The 24,044-nt window shown below is 40.0% G+C and overlaps 1 protein-coding gene across 1 annotated transcript in view; it reads right to left on the bottom strand.

Annotated features, from left to right (window-relative positions):
• Positions 1-24,044, bottom strand: part of LOC134799368 (alanine--tRNA ligase, mitochondrial) — a 40,084-nt gene that overhangs the window by 2,132 nt on the left and 13,908 nt on the right. Inside the window, exons 8-13 of the mRNA XM_063771777.1 lie at positions 22,192-22,309; positions 20,329-21,131; positions 18,979-19,122; positions 1,938-2,064; positions 1,147-1,355; positions 401-608 (exon numbers count right to left, since the gene is read on the bottom strand). Of these exons, the coding sequence (XP_063627847.1) occupies positions 401-608; positions 1,147-1,355; positions 1,938-2,064; positions 18,979-19,122; positions 20,329-21,131; positions 22,192-22,309 (1,609 nt within the window). The remainder of the gene's footprint in view (positions 1-400; positions 609-1,146; positions 1,356-1,937; positions 2,065-18,978; positions 19,123-20,328; positions 21,132-22,191; positions 22,310-24,044) is intronic.

Raw genomic sequence — 24,044 nt, forward strand, 5'->3', positions numbered from 1 at the left:
GTCAATGCGTCTCACTCTCTCATTAAAGCAAAATGTGAGAAGCAATACACATTGGACAAAGAAATTGGATAGGTGGAATACCACCCTAATTAAGTCCAGGAGTTACCTTTAAGTACCATCGCCCGCACTGTTAACTGACAGCTCGTAAACCGTCCTAGGACTAGGTCCGGTGACTAGGGCTCACTCCGCGATTTCGCCGCGTCGCAACAAGTAACTACAAGTACTCACGTCCCACACCAATGTTGGTGGCCAGACATAGGCCGCGCATGGCGCTTGCGCCAAATAGCGGTCATATCTGTCCTAATCGTAAAAGACGCGTTTTGTTAGAGAGCGAATCTTCTGTACCTAGTACTATTATTTATTCTGTGGCAGGACTCGAAGCAGGCAGGGTCGAACTGACCTTGGGCACCGTGCAGACGGCCGTGATGACGCCCTGAGCGCAGCCCAGCAGTAGCGTGGGCGTGCCGCCAGCGCGGTGACTCCTCAGCGCCGTAGTGGCCGTGATGGGGGCCATGATGTAGGAGCATCGTAGGAAGTGGACGACGAAGCGTCGGCCGTCGCGGGTGGCTTCGTCGGTTGCGTCACGGATTTCTTCTTCCACGATTGAACTGAGGAAGGAACGAGGTGTTAAAAAGAGGTAAAAACATTAGGAAGTGCACTTAGTATAAAGGTTCCGTCACACAGGCGCGTTTTCCGGGCGGGGCATGAGCGCGGCGTGAGCGTTTTATATGTGAAAGCGGCGCGCCCCGCTCACGCGCCGCCCAGAGAACGCGCCTGTGTGACGAAGCCTTAATGGTTATTACGTTTGCGATATTTTTATTTCAAAACCTATATTGTAATACAAGCTTTAACCGACGACTGTAGGACTGAACTTTAGTCAATACTGTGCTTTTGTCTTCGCACCCCTTGCCTTCACAGATATTAGAATACCATTTAAATTAATAAATTTTGAACGAAAACGACAGACCGTTTGGACAAATTGAGGCAACAGTTTTGTTTTATCAAATATCCACCATCCATCTCTATCCACTGTTCCCATCATCAGATCAGCTCGACGGTATCATATTATTGCATTGCCACTGGAAGTGACATATTGCAGCAAATTAAATAAACACACTAATTAAAAAAAAATATTAGAAAACTTACTGTAAAGCGAGATCATTGGTAGCAGCAGTTTTCTGTACTCTATCAAGCACGTCAAGGCACTGGCTATACTCAGCGTACGGCGCCCCGCTGCCGGCACACAGCTCAGACAGCCGCTGTTTGATCTCTGTCACTTGCTCCTTGCTCTGTTCAGGGCCCAGAAGGTCGGAGACTTTGAAGAGTTGGTGGGATTTGCAGAAGAGTTCGCGCGCCTAGAAATATAAAAAATGGCTTTAAAAGAAAATAAATTCAACTAAATATGAAAATTGTGTGAGTTTCAGTCAAATATCAACTTTATTTTCTGTAAGAAAAGATTGAAAATATGTATATTGGACGAATAACGAAGAACGAATAACAAAATATGTATGTAAAATATACGAAGACGTGTACATTATTATTTAGCCACAGTTTAGACAACTAAATTAAACGACCCATTAGGTTAATAGGTTTTCAAGCGTTTGTTTTTACAGTACAATCTAGTTCAGCTGTAATTTTTATGTTATTATATTCCAAATAATAAAATGTCAGTTTAAGCAGAAAACATATACTACTGACAAGAAATTGTAGAAAATAATTGAGGGCGCCACTTCCTACGTAACTGTCACATTTTTGACGTAAACTGCTTAAACATGGCAACAATTTAGTATGGAATTTGTTTTAGTTCCATTTTATTTAATTATTACTACTTATTTTATGTCACACTATACTACTATATCTGCTTAATTCAACTGTAATTTTAGTACAATATCAAACAGCAAATTATTTTTTTTCCTTATGAGTATAACTAGAAGTACCTCAGTAGCTCTCGGACCGGTGATGGCATGGATGTTTGGCGAGGTACCTCCAGCTGCTTTTACTAGTGTTATACACAGCTCGCCGATATGGCCCGTGGATGGGACGTGTGTGCCGCAACACAGCTCTCTGAGAACAAATAAGATATGTTGGAAAAGAGATCATGATAGAAGATGTAGCTTTGAGGTATAAATGAAAATTCTTACTTAAAATTTGATAGCTGAAGTCTTGTCTCTTTCTTTCTTGATATAGAAGTAAGAAAGAGATTATACACAATCAGCTCGTACCGTTCTATTGTATCGTTTAGTCTTATTGTTGTTGGACTAAATATGTTTACTGTCCTGGTAGGTATATTTACAAATTTAAACCTTAATGCTTAAAACTCTAAGTACTTTTTAGGGTTCCGTACCTCAAAAGGAAAAAACGGAACCCTTATAGGGTCACTCGTGCGTCTGTCTGTCTGTCTGTCTGTCTGTCTGTCTGTCTGTCCGTCTGTCACAGCCGATTTTCTCCGGAACTACTGGACCAATCAAGTTGAAATTTGGTACACATATGTAAGTTTGTGACCCGAATACGGATATGTAACGTAAACAAATGAATTTTAAACATGGGGGCCACTTTTGGGGGGTAAATGAAAAAATGAAAAAAAAAATTTTTCAAACTATATCATGTTACATATCAAATGAAAGAGCTTATTGTAATGATTTCATATATTTTTTTTTTATAATTTTCGAATCAACAGTTTAGAAGTTATTCAAGAAAATAGGCAAAAAATGACCATTCCCCCCCCTTATCTCCGAAACTACTAGGTCTAAAATTTTGAAAAAAATACATAAAATTGGTATATACCTATAGATGACAGGAAAACCTATTAGAAATGTACAGTCAAGCGTGAGTCGGACTTAATTACAGTTTTTAATCCGACCCCTACGGATTTTTTAAAGAGATTTCACTCACGTTTCACATAAAAAATACATTGTTAACAGTGCCGGATTACTTAGAGTAGTAGTTTTCTTAGAGTAATTGGTGATAATTTTCTGATAAGATAATCATTTTAAATATTTAACGGTCTTACCTACTTACGAGTAATTGTAAGGTCAAATTAAAATAATGTTTAAAAAAAATGTTAAATTGAGAGCTAGCTTAAAGTTTTTTGTACTCGTCGACTTTAATGGTTGAATTAATAAAGACTTTGTAACCAATAAGCAAAACAAGCACGTGCTTAGGGCACCACATTCAGGAGGGGCACCAAAATGCCAGGTTGAAAAAGGTGAACAAATTTTAAAATTAGGGACAGACACATCGTTTTTAGCACACGATTTTTTTTAGCTGTCCAAAAGCTAATTTGCAAAAATAATGGCGCGTAATTCTTTGGAAAACAATCGGTAGCAGTAGAAGAGTCGTGATTACATGCATAGATTCGATTTCAACCCACTCTTTTGCGGTTCGGCGTTAGGTCTTATGCGAGGCCTTCTGCCTTAATTACACTTGGGCGTGGATCCAAATCCAAGCTTTCCTCTTTCGCAGCTAGGCCTACTGCCTTTCTCACACTTCGCCAATTCAATTCCAAGCTCTGCTTTCTTGCATATTTTATGCATGAAAACAACCTCGAATATCGAAGCCTAAGAAATATCGAGCCCTATGCGAAGCTAGGCTCATAGAAAACTGTCCCATCCCTTCTCTGTATGAAATCCTGGATTCGCGCCTGGTTGGGACTAAAAGTAAAATTGCGTTTGTATATCGAAAAATTTTCGCGCTCGCTTCGCTCGCGTTTTCAATAACTTTATAAGGTATGATAAAGGTGACATTCGGGTGGCGACTGCAGCAACATTACTCTGTTGCAACGTTCCTGCTGCAGTACTGTCAACTTCCGTGATAAAATGATGTGACTGATTTCCATACTAAAAGTAAAAATTTACAACTGTCTATCATATTGCGTTTTTATATCGAAAAATTTCCGCGCTCGCTTCGCTCGCGTTTCTATTACTTTCTAAGCTATGATAAAGGTGACATTCGGGTGGCGACTGCAACAGCATTAGGTACTCTGTTGCAACATTACTGCTGCGGCACTGTCAATTTTCGTGATAAAATGATGTGACTGATTTCCATTCTCAGCTGTAACGCGGCAATGAACTTCTCTCAATTTACCAAAAAATCAATGTAATCTTGATGACCCGAGGGAGAGGAGGCACCTAGAAATCCTTAGGGCATCAACATATCTTAATCCGGCACTCATTGTTAAAAATTGTGTAATATACGGAACCCTTGGAACGCGAGTCCGACTCGCACTTGGCCGGTTTTTTTGGTGATATTTGACTGACTAATATTTTTTTAAGACACTAGCCGACTACTTCCTCGAGAAGTCGCTTAAGGGCTTATTACATTGCGGACGGATTAGGGTTTCTGCTCGAGAATTCTCGAGGCGAGAAATCTCGAGAAATTTGTCCTTCGTCGAGACGGGAACAAAAATCTCAATGCCTCGAGAACTCGCGAAATAAATCTCTTGTGATAAGTAACAAGAAACACGCGTAAATTGCGTGATGTGTCTATTCTATAGCGTATTTCTTTAAGCAGTTAAATAAATGTACACTATGTTTTTTTTACATTTTCAGGTAACTACCTAACACATTTATTAGTTAACCAACCAAATAAAGAACTGCTTTAATCCATTTTACTTTTAAACTACTACCTTTACAATGTAAAGGTAGTAAAGTCATGTAAAGTTTACATGTCTAAATAATTTGTCTCGTTTTAGGTTTATTACTATAAAGCGTGTTTTTAGCATTAGAAAAAAGGTTAACACTTTTGACGTGTCTTTTTATTGAAAAACGCTTTAAAAATTTAGTAAGTGTGACTTATGAAAGCAAAATGATATAAATGATCGTATATGATTTACAATAATTCTTATATATTTGTCGTGACTAATTTTTCAAAAGTGTTTTTCATTAAAAATACACGCCAAGATCGCTTATTTTCTTTTTACACTAAAAAACTAATTATATGGCCATGTAATAACAAAATATTACAAAACTAAATTACTATTGATAAATCAAACCATCCTGATATATTCCTATTATCAAAATCTTGCCTTATAAAATACCATATTGTGGTTTATTTACATTTTGTTAAATACCTAAAGAAATACACTATAGCATAATATCACATCGCCGGCGCGCACGCCTGCACCTATAAGTACCTGGTCTTTTTGTTATTGAATTTTGATTATTAAGTGCAGTTTTTGGTAGCTATAAATTTGTCATTTGTTTGATTATTGATCTTACCTTACGACTCCTATGAGTCTGATTTGTAATAAAGCAAAAAATTGAAAATAACATGGTGTTTTTTGAAACTTTCAAAATTTCTCGAGATACTCGAGAAACTCGAGAAATCCTGGTCGAGAATTCCCGTGCCTCGAGAAATAAAAAAGGTCGAGAAACCAGAAACCCTAGGACGGATCCTATGTCAGATCCGACGTCGGGCCCGAGCAAGGGTCGTTTTCCGTTTCACGATGTATCAGCACATCGTTTACGACATGTAACAAATACTTTTTCCCGAAATGCCAAAATGGTAGAAGAGCCGGCCGCAAAATTTCTAACCGACTTGATACCACGATGAAATGCACAATGGTTTCCCAGAAAAGTTATGCTAAGTCCGAATTCGATAGTCTGCCACGGCGGAACTTGCCGAAAGTACGAAAAAGAAGGCCACTTCCGGTGCGAAAAAAGGCGCTGATTTAACCCATCTGATACCGAGATAGTAGTTATGGCAGCAGTTAGAAATTTACATGTAGACACAGAAAAGCGAAGTCTGCCACTATTTTTTTTGCCGGAAGTGCTTGGCAGACGCTCTCAAAGGTGACCATCGGGACCCCTAAATTAACCCATCTGATACCACCATGAAACCAATGCCAGTCGGTAGGTATGAACTCTCATGTCAGGAATATATAAGTCTGCCAAGGCTTTTCCTGCCGAAACACCATGGCAGACGAGATTATGTAAGCAAGGTCGCCATCGGTTACCCTACACTAACCCATCTGATACCACCATGAAACCAATTCCATTCGGTAGGTATGAACCCCCATTTTAGGAATATATAAGTCTGCCAAGGTTTTTCCTGCCGAAACACCTTGGCAGACGAGATTATAAGCAAGATGACCATCGGTTACCGTACACTAACCCATCTGATACCGCCATGAAACCAATTCCAGTCGGTAGGTATGAACCCTCATTTCATGAATATATAAGTCTGCCAAGGCTTTTCCTGCCGAAACACCTTGGCAGACGAGATTATGTTAGCAAGGTGTACATCAGTTACCCTACATTAACCCATCTGATACCTCCATGAAACCAATTCCAGTCGGTAGGTATGAACCCTCATTTCGGAAATTTTTAAGTCTGCCAAGGCCTTTCCTGCCGAAACTCCTTGACAGACGAGATTATGTAAGCAACATCCGCATCCGTGGGACCGGTATACGTGATTACTGTAGGCTTATTTATTACTTTATGCTTTTACATATTTGTATATTATTATGTTATTAATGAAATATATTTATAATTTATTAAACCTATACCTAATACATTGGGAATTCATTACCTGCTTACGGCAGTAGTAGGGAGTAGTGGGTGAGTTCTGGCTCACTTAGCCAGGCCAACAGTCCCTCCCCCTTTTTTTCCCTTGTTGAGGCCCTGCAACCTTACCTTGAACCCAACCTAATGTCATTGTAGCTCGAATCTAACCTAATCTATTTTTATTGCTTTTAGAAAATATTCTAATAACAATTACAGTGAAACCTGGATAAGTGAGACTTCAAGGGACGAGCAGATTTGTCTCACTTAAAGAGGTATTCCACTTACCCAGGCTCTCAGTTAGCCAGGTACAAATAAATTTCTGTCTCATTTACAGAGGGTCCCATTAATAGAGGTGAGAATAGAGGATATATCTCAGTTATAGAGGTGGTTAATAAGGTATTTTGTAATTATGTTTAAATGTTTAGGTAAAATAATCCTTGTCCTTAAATATTTTTTAATGCTGTTTAAATATTTCTTTGAATTTATTTTGAATGATTTTCCAAAGGATAGATTAAATTTGATACGGACTTCATTGCGTCTTAGAAATTTATTAAATGAAAATTTGTTTATTTTTGTTACCTAAGTACTTATCAAGATTTCAGATTTCGTTTCGATAGTTTTAACTACATAAAGTAACTAAATGAAACTTGAAGTCGTTTAGACACAATTAAGTAAATGCGGAATTTGTGGATAGACTAAGAGTTAGTAAGAATACGGAAATAGATCAATAAAGTCCAAGTTAGAGAGGGCATAGATTGACGTTATCTCAGATACAGAGGTAATTCGTATAAAATTCTAAAAAAACAATTAGGAAAATGTAATCTTATAAATATAGTCTCAGTAAAAGAGGTAAAATACACTCTCTGTCTCAATTATAGAGGTAAATGTGACTATAAAATCACAACAACTAATCCCAGTTATAGAGGTTCGTTTTATCTCAGTAACAGAGGTAATTCAGTGCTAAAGTGTTGGGACCGCACCATGAGTCCCAGCTATAGAGGTTTCTCACTTATCCAGGTCCCACTTAACCAGGTTTCACTGTATCTACTTTTGCAAAGTTAAATGTTGAATTCTTTATTTCGCAAAATGGAATTTTAATGTGACTATAATGTATGTGCAATCTACTTAGAAACTGGGTTTAGAAATATAAAAACACACATTTTATATAGGATAATAAGTTTATTCAAGTAATATTCTGAACATATGAGATATAGTAACATCATTACTTATTCTGTGTACAGTGGAGAAAACATGCAAGTTGACATTTTTCGTTTTAAAATAAAGATAAACTAAACAGTATTTGCCACAAACCGACGTAAAAAAAACTTTGCAGTTGTTGATTACAATACCATATCTTAAGGCCCCAGTCCACAATGGGCCATCGCCGGCCATTCCAAGGGACGCATTTATGCGTTAGAGGAAGCAAATGATATTGCTATCTCATTCTACCGCATGGCTGCGTCCCTTGGAGTGGCCGGCAATGGCCCATTGTGTACTGGGGCCTTTACAATTTCTCTCCATGAACATTTTATGATACCCAACCAACCTTCCGGTTTTCGCCCGAATGAATTAAAATATTCACCAACACCATTGACATCAATATAAATGGCTATCCGATGTCAGCCAGGTTTAAAATCCTGATCTAAATTGATAATAAGCAATTTAAACAGGTGAACAGGTAGCTGAACAAACATTGGCATTTTGTTGGCTGCAAATACATTCGATTCCACGCCTATATTCATTTTACTCATATAGTGTTACACAGAACTCATTTGCTGTCAAGAATTACCGACAATTGTCGTGTTTCTTGTGACAATTGTCATTAGCTTCGCAAAATAAGTACTTAGTATTTGGCGATATAATGGAGTTTTTATTTTATTAACATGTTGGTGGCAAACAAGCACACCGCCCGTCTGATGGTAAGCGGTTACCGTAGCCTATGGAGGCCTGTAACGTCAGTACCAACTGTGATGTCGACAAGTGTCGCACCTGCCACCGTAGTGAAATAGAGGCCAGGCCCCAATTTCACATCGGTGACAGGTGCGACGAATTGTAAAATCACTATCGCTGACGTCACAGGCATCCATGGGCTACGATTACCACTTACCATCGGGCGGGCCGTATTCCTGTTTGCCACCATCATTGTATTATTTAAAAAAAACTTTATTATATCGGAAAAAACAGATGTTTCTCCTGTGAAGTTTCTGACAATTGTCAAAGATCTAGAAGAATTGTAGGTAATTCTTGACAGGTAATGAGTTATATGTCGGAATTTCGTGACAATTGCAGTGTTTCTGTGACAATTGTCATAAACTTAGCAAGAGAAATATCTGTTTTTTTCCCGATATCATAAAGTTTTTTTTTAATAATACGATGATGGTAGCAAACAGGAATACGGCCCGCCCGATGGTAAGCGGTAACAGTAGTTCATGGATGCCTGTGACGTCAGCAACAGTGATTTTACAATTCGTCGCACCTGTCACGTTGGTGAAACAGGGGCCAGGAGTTAAGTCAAAAGCTAGTAAACAGTAATCTCCTCCATAGTCCTCTCTAACTTTCAGGCAGTTTTATTAACTTCTTATGGTATCAATGTGGAGTATAAATAGTCTACTATACATATATCCCAAAAACTTTAACGTTTACGTTTTTAAATACAGGGTGACCTTAGCCATTGGACAAACCCTGAAATCCCACATAGGGTTACTTCTCAGAAATGCTCTAACGGTAATTTCTTTTTAATTAGAACAAAAGATAAAACATTAAATTATCAAACAAAAGTTAATTCCAATAATCGACAACAAAAAGAAACATACTGTATTAATCATTGGCAGTGCTTTTGACAATTTGTTTGAAAATGTGCGGCAATGATGACATTTGTCAAAGGTCAGAATCTTATTAATGTCATAAATAAAAAAGATAATCAAAACGGTCGAAGAAAGTTTTAATTAATTTAATTTAATTTAATAATTTAATAATTAATAATTAATCTTATTTAAAGCTGCAACACGACTGATTAATTGACATGATTGTTCTCCCAGAAGGAGGTTCGTGGGGTGTTAGACTTTGGTACGGTCGTATAGAGGGCGGTCTCGTGACTTCAGAAAATTCTGACTTTTGGCCTACCGCTTCCGGTCAGAAAAATGTTCGACGGCCCGGCCAAACGGTGGGAGGTAGGTGGGGGGTGCTCGACCAAATGTCATAGAGGGACCCTGGCAGTTTTTGACGCCGCCATTTTTTTTTCAAAATGGCAGACTTTTTTTTTTAATTTTTTCAAGTTTGTCCTAGCGCGCTGAAATTTTGGTCACGGAATCTCGGGGTCCTCTAGATTCGTATGGGAAAAAAAAAATTCGAAAAAATCCAAGATGGCGGAAAAAATGGCCTCTTTTATTTTGTATGGCAACTTTTAAACGGTGCGAGATAGGTGGGGGGTGCTCGACCAAATGTCATAGAGGGCCCCGAGACAAAATAAACTGCATTTAAAAATTTTCAAACGGGCCGACTTTTTTATTTTTATTTTTTCAAGTTGGTCCGAGCGCGCTGAGATTTGGCATGGCGAGAGATAGAAGCCTCTAGATTCCTATGGAAAAAAAAAAATTTTTGGAAAAAATCCAAGATGGCGGAAATAATGGTCATTTTAATTTTGTATGGCAACTTTTAAACGGTGCGAGGTAGGTGGGGGTGCTCGACCAAATGTCATAGAGGGCCCCGAAACAAAGCAAACTGCATTTAAAAAATTTCAAAATGGCCGACTTTTTTTTTAAATTTTTCAAGTTGGTCCGAGTGCGCTGAGATTTGGCATGCGGCGAGCTAGGGGGCCCAGCATTACCATGTAAAAAAAATTTTTGGAAAAATCCAAAATGGCGGGCGACAAGGGCAAAATTCAAATTTCCAAGTAGGTTAAGCGAGCCCGAAGGGCGAGCTTCAGGCCGGGAGGCCGAAGGCCGACCCCGCGTAGGGCCGTCAGGCCCGGAGCTTCACCCCGAATATCCAAGCGTGCCCCACCCCCAGTAATTTTGGGCGAGGCCGAAGGCCGAGCTGCGGGAATGACGAACAAAGCAAAATCCTATACAAAAAGTGTGTTAAGCGAGCCCGAAGGGCGAGCTTCAGGCCGGGAGGCCGAAGGCCGACCCCGGCGGAGGGCCGAAGGCCCGGAGCCTCCACCCCGACTCCCAAAACGCGAGGCCGAAGGCCGAGCTGCGTGAATGCAGTTCTACAAAGTCAACTGTCTTGATAAGCGAAGCCGGCGGGCCGAAGGCCCGACGGCGAAGCGTCGAGGCTCGCGAAGGCCGAAGGCCGAGCTCCGCGTAGGGCCGAAGGCCCGAAGCGTCACACGAGAGGGGGAAGTTGGCCTACGGCCTTCGGCCTTCGGCCCGCCGTTTCGCTTGTCTAAGACACTTTTCCTATTGGGTCGTGTTTAAGCTCCAACTTCCCGCTTAAGCCCCGAAGCAAAACCAACCCTCCCAACTGTTTTAATAAGCGAAGCGGCGGGCCGAAGGCCCGACGCTGAGCTTCGAAACCCAGCGAAGGACGAAGGCCGAGCTCCGCGTAGGGCCGAAGGCCCGGAGCGTCCCTTACGAGTTCCCAAGCACGCGAGGCCAGGCCGAGCTGCGGGAATGTACTTAGTGCTTTCACGCGGATCTTTTCGTCCTAGCAAAAGTACAACTTTATTTATTTTTCCCTTTGGAAAACAAACTACTACTACTACTACTACAACAAAAACAACAGCACCAACAACAAACTACAAGAAGACCGCGGGGCCCTCGGCCCCGCGCACAGGGCAAAATCTAGTCATACTATTTATTACCTCAGGAGCTACTAACACATACAGGTTGCTCCAAAGTAAAAAAATCGTAATTTGTTATGATACTTTGTATACTGGTTCTAAATACCATTGACGTGTAAAATTGTATTGATTTTATGAATAAATTATTGAATATTGAATATAAATACCCTAATGCATGGACACCCCGTATATCAACTTGAAAGAAAATGTTCAATATTTCTTTATAGTGCGACTCCTTAGCTCGATTTAGTATGGAGGTAGAGTCTGGCTAATAAAAGATGAACCTGCAAAAATGCGGTCCTGGTCTGACCCATCCTAAATCCTGTCCCATCCGGCAGAAAGCACGAAACTTGGCATGCAAACTTCAAACTTCAACATTTATTCAGCAAATAGGCCGCAAGGGCACTATTACACGCCGCTAAAGAAATTTTCACTTCAAAAAGTTTTGAGATGTAATGTGAAACCAAGTCGGTTATTTTAATCAGTGCCAGGGGGTGTTAAAACAGTATCAATAAGATATCTTTAATTTGTAATTTTTAGCGAGTTTTAGCGGTGGGCAAAGTAATCCGGTGATTTGGCATCCATACCAACATTGCCCACCACCAAAAATGGATTAGGGTTGTCACTTTCATCTAATTTACCCAACTTCGCATGTAAAATAAGGTTATGTTTGTACACTAAAGTAAGTTTATAAATATATACTGTATTTAATTTGTCTTATTATCCTTTACTTAGATGTTTTATCCCGTTAACTAATGAAAAACACAGCAAAAATCATATTTTTGGCCATTAAACTATTGTAGATATGAGCGCCGATAGGCACTTAGCCGGCGGCGGCGCGCCGGTCAAAATCGGTCGGCGGCGGCGGCGAATCGGCGGCGTGGCCTTGAAACACCTTTGATTAATGAAAAAAGAATTCAAACCAAAATTTTACCGAATTCACACGTTTTTGCTGTAAGAAAGTTATAAAATAAGTGCATTTTTCAATTGCAAGCAAAATTTATTGAATAAAGGTACGAAAAAAGTTTTATATAGTATAAACGGTATCGAGCGGCATCAGAGGCGGTCTTAATCTTGGCGAGGCCCTGGCCGGAAGATCTTTGCGAGGCCCTTATCTATTGTGCTAAGTAAAAAGTAGCGGATTGACTGTATCAGGGAAACAACTGGTCGACTGTCCAAAGAGCGGAAGTGAGGAAAATCAAGCTCCGTTATTAACCAATATCGACCCAACAAACCAGTTTATGTCAAAAAGTGAGGCCCAAGGCCGAGCTCCACCTAACACCGAAGACCAGATTCCGACGCCTTCCCATCCGAGGCCAGAGGCTGAGCTGCAGGTAAACATACAGCTTAGAATCGAACGCCAAGTGTGAGCTTGGCTGACGGCCGAATGCGCGGAGTGCCGATTACGGCACGCTTCTGTGCGAGGCCGAAGGCCAAGCTGCAAGAGGGCAGAGCTTGGAATTGGTCCAGTGTAAGCAAGACCGAAGGCCGATAAAGACCGTGGCCACAGTGTTAAAGACCTCTGGGGCTCTCCTGTAGGTGCCAAAGGCCGTGCTGCAGTGGAGCTAAAATTGGAGAAGAACCAAGCATTTTAAAAGCGAGGCCAAAAGTTACGCTCCAAACAGGGCCGAAAACTTGGAGGTTCAGATAGCGGCTTACTTCTATGCGAGCGATGCGAGGCCAAAGATTGGTCTGCGAGAGAGCAAAGCTTGAAATTTGAACAATGGCCAAGCTTAAAATGAGACCTGATTCCGTTTCCGATGCCTTCCGTGCAAAGCCAACGGCCGGACCTTTGGGCATGAAAACGCTTAATATCTGAAATTAACCCCCTTTTACACCTTTTTAAGACATTTAAACCATGCTTGCAATAATTGAATTCGCGGTGAATGACGGATGAGCTAGCCAGCTGGCAAAATTAGTCATTTCGTTGCTCTAACACTAGTAGCGCGGTTACCAAACAGAAAAGTTTGAATTTACCATCGATATTTTAGAATGATATGGACCTAAAATACCTTTTGAATGTCTATAAGCTATTCAGACTGGCGCCGTTAAAGATCTAAACTAGATAAAATATATATTATCTGATTCTGAAAGTAGTAGTATCTAACAAGGTCACGCCGATGCCACGCCGATAGCGCAGCGTCGGCGGCGGCGGCGCGTAAATTTTGTCGGCGGCGGCGGCGCGCCGGCGCGGCGCTCATATCTAAACTATTGTAACAGATTTTCTCAAAAGTGACAACCCTAGCCTTTGTAAAATGCTTAGGCGAGCCTTATATGGAAATGAGCAAAAACGAGTAGGCAACATTGCCCAGCAAATTTATTTAAAAGTTTTTACACTTATCGCTAAGTTATTAACAGGGAATGGTAGGATTGCCCAAAACCAGTGATCCTTAGACATCATCATCATACGAGCTGTATTTGAATACCAAATTAACGTGGGCAATGTTGGCGAAAACTCCGGATATCTTTGCCCACCCTCTAAAACGCAAAAAAATGGGTAAAAACACGATAAAAATATTTTTTCTTCAAATAAACTGATGCGTTTGATCACAATGGACGTGCTGAGCAAAAAAAGTAATTATGAATTGTTTTTTTTTTTGAGAAATTCGTATTTTTTTTTAAATGCGGGCAAAGTTGGTGATAATGACCGGTACCTACTCTTCGAAGGCCGCAAAAATATATGACATGCTCTTATGGTTCTACAAATAAGATCGTGTCAGATATTTTTGCGGCCTTCGTTGTGTGTTGTGTAACATAAATTGCAGGTGACTGTATATTAGGAATAATTATTTTATTTAGTTTCAACGAAAGTTTCAAGTTTAGTACGAAAATACTTCAGATTACAATATGCACAAAATGTAGACCTAATCGAAATAAAACATTGCTTTTTATAGTAAATTTTTTTTAAAAACATTCGATACATAGGTATACATAACAATAACCAGGCCACAGCGGTATTGGCCTGTAAGCTTTATCTCGGTCTCCAAAGCCGCAAAAACTCGCTAGTACTTCGTGCTGGTCTAGCCGTTATTTTTTCTTGAAGATTTTCAGAGAACAGCACGTACACGCATTATACATATAGACGGAACGAACGGCATAATCATAATCATTTATTCGTCGCAATCCATGGTATTACAGATCTAGGTACAAGACTTTCAGGTATTACTTATACGAATTACATAACGCTTCCTGTTAATAGGCAATATTTTAAGATAAAAGTTCTATAATATATTACAAGATTACAATTGTCATCAAAATTAATTGACGTACAGAAGTCAAATACGTTTTTAAAATGACGCAAAATGAAAATTAATCCCAATCAGTAAAGGATGAGTCTTTAAACTTTTTTCATTTTAAGCGAGTTTTGATTTGAAGGAACATAATACTTAAATTCGACTGTAATCGTATTGTTTTAAGATAGTTTACTGAGGTTTTCAACCATTATGACCCGTAAATAACAGCAAATCAAATTTAAAGGAGACGCGAGCTGATATTTATGTACCCTATTTTTTGAAATACAATTTATCTACTGGTATACTTTCTCGTGTGCGTATATGATTTAATGTCAAATCAAGCTGTCATTTTTATTTGAAGAATTATACGTGTGCTCCGGTGCAGCCCCAGCGGGCATCTGACTTGAAGAAGAATTTTGAGTGATGTCGTCAATGTATGGAAATTGTTCGAAGGTTTACATTTGAGATTGAATTTCTGTGTTGTCTTTGTGAGTAAAAATATAAATCTTGAATTGTCTAGCTTTCAAAATCACACAATAATTCAATTACTGTCAAAGACAAAATTGTTTTGCTTCTTTCTCAAACGGAACTCCATATTTTGATATTTTGATACTTTTAGTGTCGATTTGTAGAGAATAACAGCAAATTAAAAATATAATGGCATGAAGAGTCGGTACACGGTTTCCTCGTGAACAAATTTACGTGTAATAATAATAATTATAATATAATATATATTATAGTGGTTTTCCGGGTCAAGGTCCGGGTCCGAGTCCGGGTCCGAGTCTGAGTCCGAGTCCGGGTCCGAATCCGTGTCCGAGTCCGTGTCCGGGTCCGGGTCCGAGTCCGGGTCCGAGTCCGAGTCCGGTTCCGAGTCCGGTTCCGAGTCCGGGTCCGAGTCCGAGTCCGGGTCCTAGTCCGAGTCCGTGTCCGAGTCCGAGTCCGGGTCCGAGTACGATTCCAAGTCCGGGTCCGAGTCCGGGTCCGAACCGGATCCGGGTATGAGTCCGGTTCTGGGTCCGAGTCCGGGTCGCAGTCCAAGTCAAAATCGAAATTAGAAATCACCAAACGTGTACTATGCGTCGTTGAAGAGTTTTGTTCTGGTCATCATCAGCAGTTCCACTTCATCAAATGCGACAGTTTTTAATGTAAATGCTTGATTTTATGATGAAAATACAAAAAAAATCTATACTTATGCCTTTAATATTTGAGGAGTTCCCTCGATTCCTTATGGATCCCATCATTAGAACTCGAGCTTGACAAAAATGTGGCTTTAAAACTTGACTTGCTTAACAAACATAACGAAGAGGAAAAATCGCCAAACGTGAACTATGCGTGGTTGAAGAGTTCTGTTCTGGTCATCATCAACAGTTCCACTTCATCAAATGCGCCAGTTTTTAATGAAAATCCTTGATTTTCTGATGAAAATACAAAAATGTCTATACGCATGCCTTTAAGATTTGAGGAGTTCCCACGATTCCTCATGGATCCCATCATCAGAACTCGAGCTTGACAAAAATGTGGCTTAAAAACTTGACTTGCTTAACAAACATAACGAAGACGACAAATCGCCAAACGTGAACTATGCGTCGTTGAAGAGTTCCGTTTTGATCATCATCAGCAGTTGCACTTCATCAAATGTCACTTTTTTGAATGTGTATGCTTAATTTGATGATAAAAACCCAAAAATCACTATATGTATGCGTTTAAAATTTGAGGAGTTCCCTCGATTTCTCATGGATCCCATCATCAGAACTGGGTTTTGACAAAAACGGAACCAATCTGTATGCATATACATACAATCAAAAAACTAATTTTCAAAATCGGTCCAGGAATGACGGAGATATAGAGTAACAAACATAAAAAAAATAAAAAATAAAAAAAACATACAACCGAATTGATAACCTCCTTCTTTGAGATTTGGAAGTCGGTTAACAAACTAATATTAGCCCAAAATCTAAAATAAATGAAGTACCGATCACATAAAAAGTAAAAAATTAAATTAAGTAAATAAAAACAGGAAGGTATCATAAAATGTTAATGAAGAGAAATTGTAAGAGATGGTATTATGCCAACCAACAACTGCAAAGTTTTTTAACATCGGTTTGTGGCAAATACTGTTTAGTTTATCTTTATTTTAAAACGAAAAATGTCAACTTGCTTGTTTTCTCCACTGTACACAGAATAAGTAATGATGTTACTATATCTCATATGTTCAGAATATTACTTGAATAAACTTATTATCCTATATAAAATGTGTGTTTTTATATTTCTAAACCCAGTTTCTAAGTAGATTGCACATACATTATAGTCACATTAAAATTCCATTTTGCGAAATAAAGAATTCAACATTTAACTTTGCAAAAGTAGATAATTGTTATTAGAATATTTTCTAAAAGCAATAAAAATAGATTAGGTTAGATTCGAGCTACAATGACATTAGGTTGGGTTCAAGGTAAGGTTGCAGGGCCTCAACAAGGGAAAAAAAGGGGGAGGGACTGTTGGCCTGGCTAAGTGAGCCAGAACTCACCCACTACTCCCTACTACTGCCGTAAGCAGGTAATGAATTCCCAATGTATTAGGTATAGGTTTAATAAATTATAAATATATTTCATTAATAACATAATAATATACAAATATGTAAAAGCATAAAGTAATAAATAAGCCTACAGTAATCACGCATACCGGTCCCACGGATGCGGATGTTGCTTACATAATCTCGTCTGTCAAGGAGTTTCGGCAGGAAAGGCCTTGGCAGACTTATATATTCATGAAATGAGGGTTCATACCTACCGACTGGAATTGGTTTCATGGCGGTATCAGATGGGTTAGTGTACGGTAACCGATGGTCATCTTGTTTATAATCTCGTCTGCCAAGGTGTTTCGGCAGGAAAAACCTTGGCAGACTTATATATTCCTAAAATGGGGGTTCATACCTACCGAATGGAATTGGTTTCATGGTGGTATCAGATGGGTTAGTGTAGGGTAACCGATGGCGACCTTGCTTACATAATCTCGTCTGCCATGGTGTTTCGGCAGGAAAAGCCTTGGCAGACTTATATATTCTTGACATGAGAGTTCATACCTACCGACTGGCATTGGTTTCATGGTGGTATCAGATGGGTTAATTTAGGGGTCCCGATGGTCACCTTTGAGAGCGTCTGCCAAGCACTTCCGGCAAAAAAAATAGTGGCAGACTTCGCTTTTCTGTGTCTACATGTAAATTTCTAACTGCTGCCATAACTACTATCTCGGTATCAGATGGGTTAAATCAGCCCCTTTTTTCGCACCGGAAGTGGCCTTCTTTTTCGTACTTTCGGCAAGTTCCGCCGTGGCAGACTATCGAATTCGGACTTAGCATAACTTTTCTGGGAAACCATTGTGCATTTCATCGTGGTATCAAGTCGGTTAGAAATTTTGCGGCCGGCTCTTCTACTAAAAATTGTGGCGGTAGGATGGATGTAATAAGCCCTTTAAGCGGAGAATTTAGATAATAATAGACTTTACAACTTACTTGGAAGGCAGAGGCTCGCCGGCCTCTACAACACGCAACCCGGTTTCCGGATAGCTCTCTCCGGGCACCGTTAGTATGGACTCGTTTAGCTGAAGACTGTCTATCACACGGGATTCCACTGGCGTGTTCGCCCGGATTGATTCACTGTTGAAACTTACTTGGAAGGGAGCGGCGCGCCGGCCTCTACAACACGCAACCCGGTTTCTGGGTAGCTCTCTCCGGGCACCGTTAGTATGGACTCGTTTAGTTGAAGACTGTCTATCACACGGGATTCCACTGGTGTGTTCGCCCGGATTGATTCACTGTTAAAACTTACTTGGAAGGAAGCGGCTCGCCGGCCTCTACAACACGCAACCCGGTTTCTGGGTAGCTCTCTCCGGGAACCGTTAGTATGGACTTGTTTAGCTGAAGACTGTCTATGACGCGGGATTCCACTGACGTGTTCGCCCGGATTGATTCACTGTTGAAACTTACTTGGAAGGGAGCGGCGCGCCGGCCTCTACAACACGCAACCCGGTTTCTGGGTAGCTCTCTCCGGGCACCGTTAGTATGGACTCGTTTAGCTGAAGATTGTCTATCACACGGGATTCCACTGACGTGTTCGCCCGGATTGATTCACTGTTGAAACTTACTTGGAAGGAAGCGGCTCGCCGGCCTCTACAACACGCAACCCGGTTTCTGGGTAGCTCTCTCCGGGAACCGTTAGTATGGACTCGTTTAGTTGAAGACTGTCTATCACACGGGATTCCACTGGCGTGTTCGCCCGGATTGATTCACTGTTGAAACTTACTTGGAAGGAAGCGGCTCGCCGGCCTCTACAACACGCAACCCGGTTTCTGGGTAGCTCTCTCCGGGCACCGTTAGTATGGACTCGTTTAGTTGAAGACTGTCTATCACACGGGATTCCACTGGCGTGTTCGCCCGGATTGATTCACTGTTGAAACTTACTTGGAAGGAAGCGGCTCGCCGGCCTCTACAACACGCAACCCGGTTTCTGGGTAGCTCTCTCCGGGAACCGTTAGTATGGACTCGTTTAGCTGAAGACTGTCTATCACACGGGATTCCACTGGTGTGTTGGCCTCAATTGATTCACTGTTGGACAAAACATATGTCAACTTTAACAAGCCGTTGATATTTTGTTGTCCCTATGTCTTTTTTTGGTGTTTATTAGAAAGAGACAAAATTTAATAAAGGGATCTTATGTTTTATGAATAATGGGGTTAATGAATAAAGAGCGCCGAAGATAAAACGAGACGTGGGGCTTCTAGGAGGTCGTGGGTTAAAACTCCGACTTGTACAGTCACCTGTCGTTATACAGCGGCTTAGGCGCTCACAAATATCTGAACACGCCTCTATTGTCTGGGCGTTAGAGTGCGTGTTCAGATATTGTGAGCACCTTGGCCGCTCCGATATATCTGATGGCGACTGTACCTATAAACTTATGTACTAAATATTCGAAGTTTTTCAATTGCTGTTTGGTAGAGAAAAACACCATGGAATAATCAAATACACGCTCGCGAAAAACATCGCAAATACGACCTGGCTGCAGAAGATCTCAGAGCCTCATTCACTCCTCTTGTGGTCTCCTGTGATGGCGCTGTCGCAACGGAATATGAATCCTTCATAAAAAGAACATCCCTTAAGCTCCATGAAAAATGGTCCAAACCATACTCACAAATAATCAACTGGATCAAAGTCAAAATACAAATATCAATCATCAGAGCTGTCTCTCTAAGAATTAGAGGAACGAGAAGAAGGATAGAAAGATTTGGATCTGAAGACGGTTGTGGAATACCCATCCTTGAAGATTAGATTTCTCTTTCTACCGCACAACTGTATTGAAATAAGCTTAAAATTGTATTATTTAACGTAATAAATGTGTTATCATGGAATAATCAGACTACTCGTAATCCAAATAAGATTTAGATTTCTCTTTAGGTTGGAAAATTTGGTAGTTGGCAGTCGCTTTCGCAATAACTAGTGCGTAAGCAAAAGTGAACCTTCGTTTTTATGGTTGCAAGTTGCAACTATAAAAGCGCTTAAATGATAAAGAGGTAAGTTGGTAGAAATGCATTTTTTTTTCAACACAGATGAATCACAAAATGAAAACCAAATTAATGTGAAAACTAATCACAATCAAAGATACTTTCTTAGGGCCTCTTGCACCATCCCACTAACCTGGGATTAAGCGGTTAAGACTGAAGTTACAATTTGACTCTCGGTTAATGATTAACCCGTTAAATCCCGGGTTAGTGGGATGGTGCAAGTGGCGCTTAGTGTATTTTGCGAATAACTCACCGGATCAACTCCTGCGCTCGCATCATCACATCCTGCGTCAACCGTTGGCCATAAACCGACAAATTTAAAGACAACCCCTTATCAGTAACACTAGACCCAGTCTGACACACCACACTATCCGGCAACACTTTCCTAATCGCCGCATTCAATAAATGCACTGCCGTATGATTCCTCATCACATTAAGACGTTTCTCACTATCTATTTCTAATAACACTTCACTATCATAACCGAAATCATTGTCTATGGGATCCGTTATTGTGAAACGGCCTTTATGGAACACGAAATCGCGGATTTTAAAAACACATTCCACTTTCAAATGAACTCTATTGTTTATATGAATAACGCCTGAATCCGCGATCTGTCCGCCTTCCTCGCAATAGAAATTAGTGTCTTTACTTATTAGGTAATAAGCTTGATTTTCGGATGGCTCTAAAAAGTCTATCCACTCGCCTTCTTCGTTTAAAATTGCTACTACTTTAGTTTTAAGAGGTTCAAATTGGATTTTATTATCTTTTATCGAGTATTTGTATTTATATGAGTCGTTGGTTGAGGTGATGTTATCTTTTTTAAGATTTTCTATGGCCTTCTCGAACATTTGCGCTCTGCTGGCGGTTTGTTCTCGTATGGCGGTCTTGTGCCTGGTCTTGTGTTGTTGAAGAAGCTTCCAGAAGCCTTGTTTGTCTATGGTGACGTTGTTTAGTTTGGCGATGCGTTCGATCACGTCCTCTTGGAAGCCGTGGGTGTCATACAGTTTGAATACTAACTCCCCTGGTATTACGGATGAGATTTGCTTGGCCATGACCTGAAACAGAAAATTAGATATTGACATATTCAGCAGTGTTTTGGATTGGTTCGTACAGTCAACATAAGAATTTATTATGAGAGAAAAAGAAGTCGAACAGACGCCCATCTCTAATATCTCTATTGTAAGGGCATTTTCACTTAAAAGTGTACCATTTACTTTTTTTCACAAATCCATCAACTTTTGGGTTATTTCTACCCAGAATCACGAGTACTATCGATTTAAAAAGAAAAAAAAATGTGTACCAAAAAAAATGACAGTTATGTAACGCATTTTCACATACACTTTGTATGGACCGTTACAAAAACTGACACCTAAAATTTGTATAAAAAACTGTGGACACTTTTTTTCTTTATCTCATTCAATAGTACTCTTGTTTCTGAGTCTAAATAACCCAAAAGTTGATGGTTTTTCGAAAAAAAGAAATTTTTTTAGACCCCGGCCTAGGGCCTACCTCGAACACAGAATAAGTAATAGTACTACCGTACAGAAAGGACACTTCCTACAAAACCGAAGTTTGACAGCGATTCAGGGTCGAATCATGATATTCCTTTCTAACTTATTACGATATTACACTATCTTTTTCGGCTATTTAGGGTTGTCGAAATTCAAGTCATTATCTTTTCTGTGGTCGTGCACGCAAAGGGACGTCAAGTTGTGTCAACCCTAATAATTGCTCGGAGCAATGCTGAGCCGGACGGAGCCGAGTTTGCCCGAAGTCAGGAGTGTCTCCCCACTGCCTCGAACATCAAAGTTCGGAAATTGCGGGCATAGAGTGGCAGAGAAAGATGCCCGCAATTTGCGAACTTAGGTTTTCGCGGTGCCCTGTAACTGATACGCGGCGAATACTCCTTTGACGATATTTTTCGTCTATAGAGACACGTAATTCTACGAAAATCTTTGTCTATCTGACAACAAGCGGCTAAAAAGAGTGAAAAGAAACATTTTTCGTCAGTAGGGTCAAGGTGACTACGTAATAACTCGATTTTTGGTAAGAATACTGATGTATGGACCACTCTTTCCTTACTTACGAGTATATTTCTCTATGGTTCAAACATACTTCCTTAAACTCCGTATAGCCTCGCGGGAAACCGGCCATCTCCACGTCTATCATAGCTTCGGCCTCCGGGTGCTGCGATAGCAGATCTCGCCACTTCTTGAGCAGCTCTGACCGCAATCTGAAAACAAAACATATTTATGAGGTTCAAATAGCCTAGTCGGTAGTGACCCTGCCTACGAAGCAGGAGGTCCCGGGTTCGAATCCTGGTAAGGGCATTTATTTGTGTGGTCGTCACAAATATTTATTTCTGAGTTATGGATGTTTTCTATTTATATAAGTATTTATATACAGGGTGATTCATGAGACGTGAGCAGGACTAATCCTGCACACTCAGTAACTGATAATTGATCGACCACCGTCGTATTTAGGTGAACCAACCACACTTTTTCCTTTAATACTCTACAATCATGGTCACCCTACAAGCCCTAATTAATAAACATAAAACCTCTTTAACCGTAATGACAGCATTTTGATTACGAAGAAAAGAAACTGTCAAACTTGAGTGAGATACGAGTTTTCAAAAGTAACCAGACCGTGATGACAGTGATGACATTCAATTTGACACGGAATATCGGTCGTTTAGTATTCTAATTTTAGGGTGACCATGCATGTCGTAAATAAATGAATAACTTCTTTTTTCAACATACGAAACAGTTGCTTATAATTTACGAAATGCGCAGTGTTAGTCCTGCTCACGTCTCCTGAATCACCCTGTATATGTGTATATTATATATATCGTCGTCTAGTACCCACAACACAAGCCTTATTGACGAGCTTACTGTGGGACTAGGTCGATCTGTGTAAAATTGTCTGTCTGTTTGTATGTTCGCGATAAACTCAAAAACTACTGAACGGATTTTTATGCGGTTTTCACCTATCAATAGAGTAATTCTTGAGGAAGGTTTAGGTGTATAATTTGTTAAAATTTTGTGTAACCCGTGCGAAGCCGGGGCGGGTCGGTAGTATTTACTAAAGTATGCTCTTAAAGACAACCAAAAAATTTACTCTAAGAGGTCTTAGACCACCCAAGTGATTTACAAATACCTACTGATTTTTTGAGACACGTAAAACACAAATTTCAACTGCGTTTTTAAAAGAGAATTTGAAATAGAGAGTTACTATCATGGTAAATTATGTAGCTACAGTACATTTACTGCCATCTTTCGACACAAGATTAAACCTGTTAGAACGCCTGTTAGTCAAATGACTTTGATCATTATTCTTTCACTGATAATTATGTGTTAACTTGTTAAATATTAATAAGTATTAACGCCATCTACTCGAGAGTAGGCTGAAGGTTATGGCGCCATCGCTCGGAATGATTGCATCACAATACCTTTGACCTATTGTCGAGTAGATGGCGTTAATATTAATATTTAATAAGTTAACCCATTCAGGGCCAGCGACTCAGCGTATGGGTCATGCTCAAACAGTTCCGCAGGGCCAGTGACTCACATGTGAGTCTTGAATAAATTCTGATTTAAACTTAAACGAAACGTAATTTGATGTAATAACATAAGTATCATATAAGCTAACAACCATTTCTATAAGGTATATTAGGTTAAAAAATTATAAACACGTATTTTTTAATGAAAACAGGGTCTAGAATATTCAAGTTTGGTTTACTATCAGTGCAATATAGTAAATATACTGAAATTCTAGATACATATGCGATGCAAGCAAACAGAAAAATACATATTTAAAAAATACAAAAAAAATATATATTTCAGAAGTTATTGACATGGCTCAAGGTATGGGTCACCGTGGCCTGGCGCTACTTGTAAAAACTACTAATGTTTCCGTAGCAGGCTAAAATAAACTTTATTGGCTGGTTTTAAAGCTTATTTCATGTT

Source organism: Cydia splendana, chromosome 18 (genome assembly GCF_910591565.1).
Source record: "Cydia splendana chromosome 18, ilCydSple1.2, whole genome shotgun sequence".
In the NCBI taxonomy this organism is placed as follows: Eukaryota; Metazoa; Arthropoda; class Insecta; order Lepidoptera; family Tortricidae; genus Cydia; species Cydia splendana.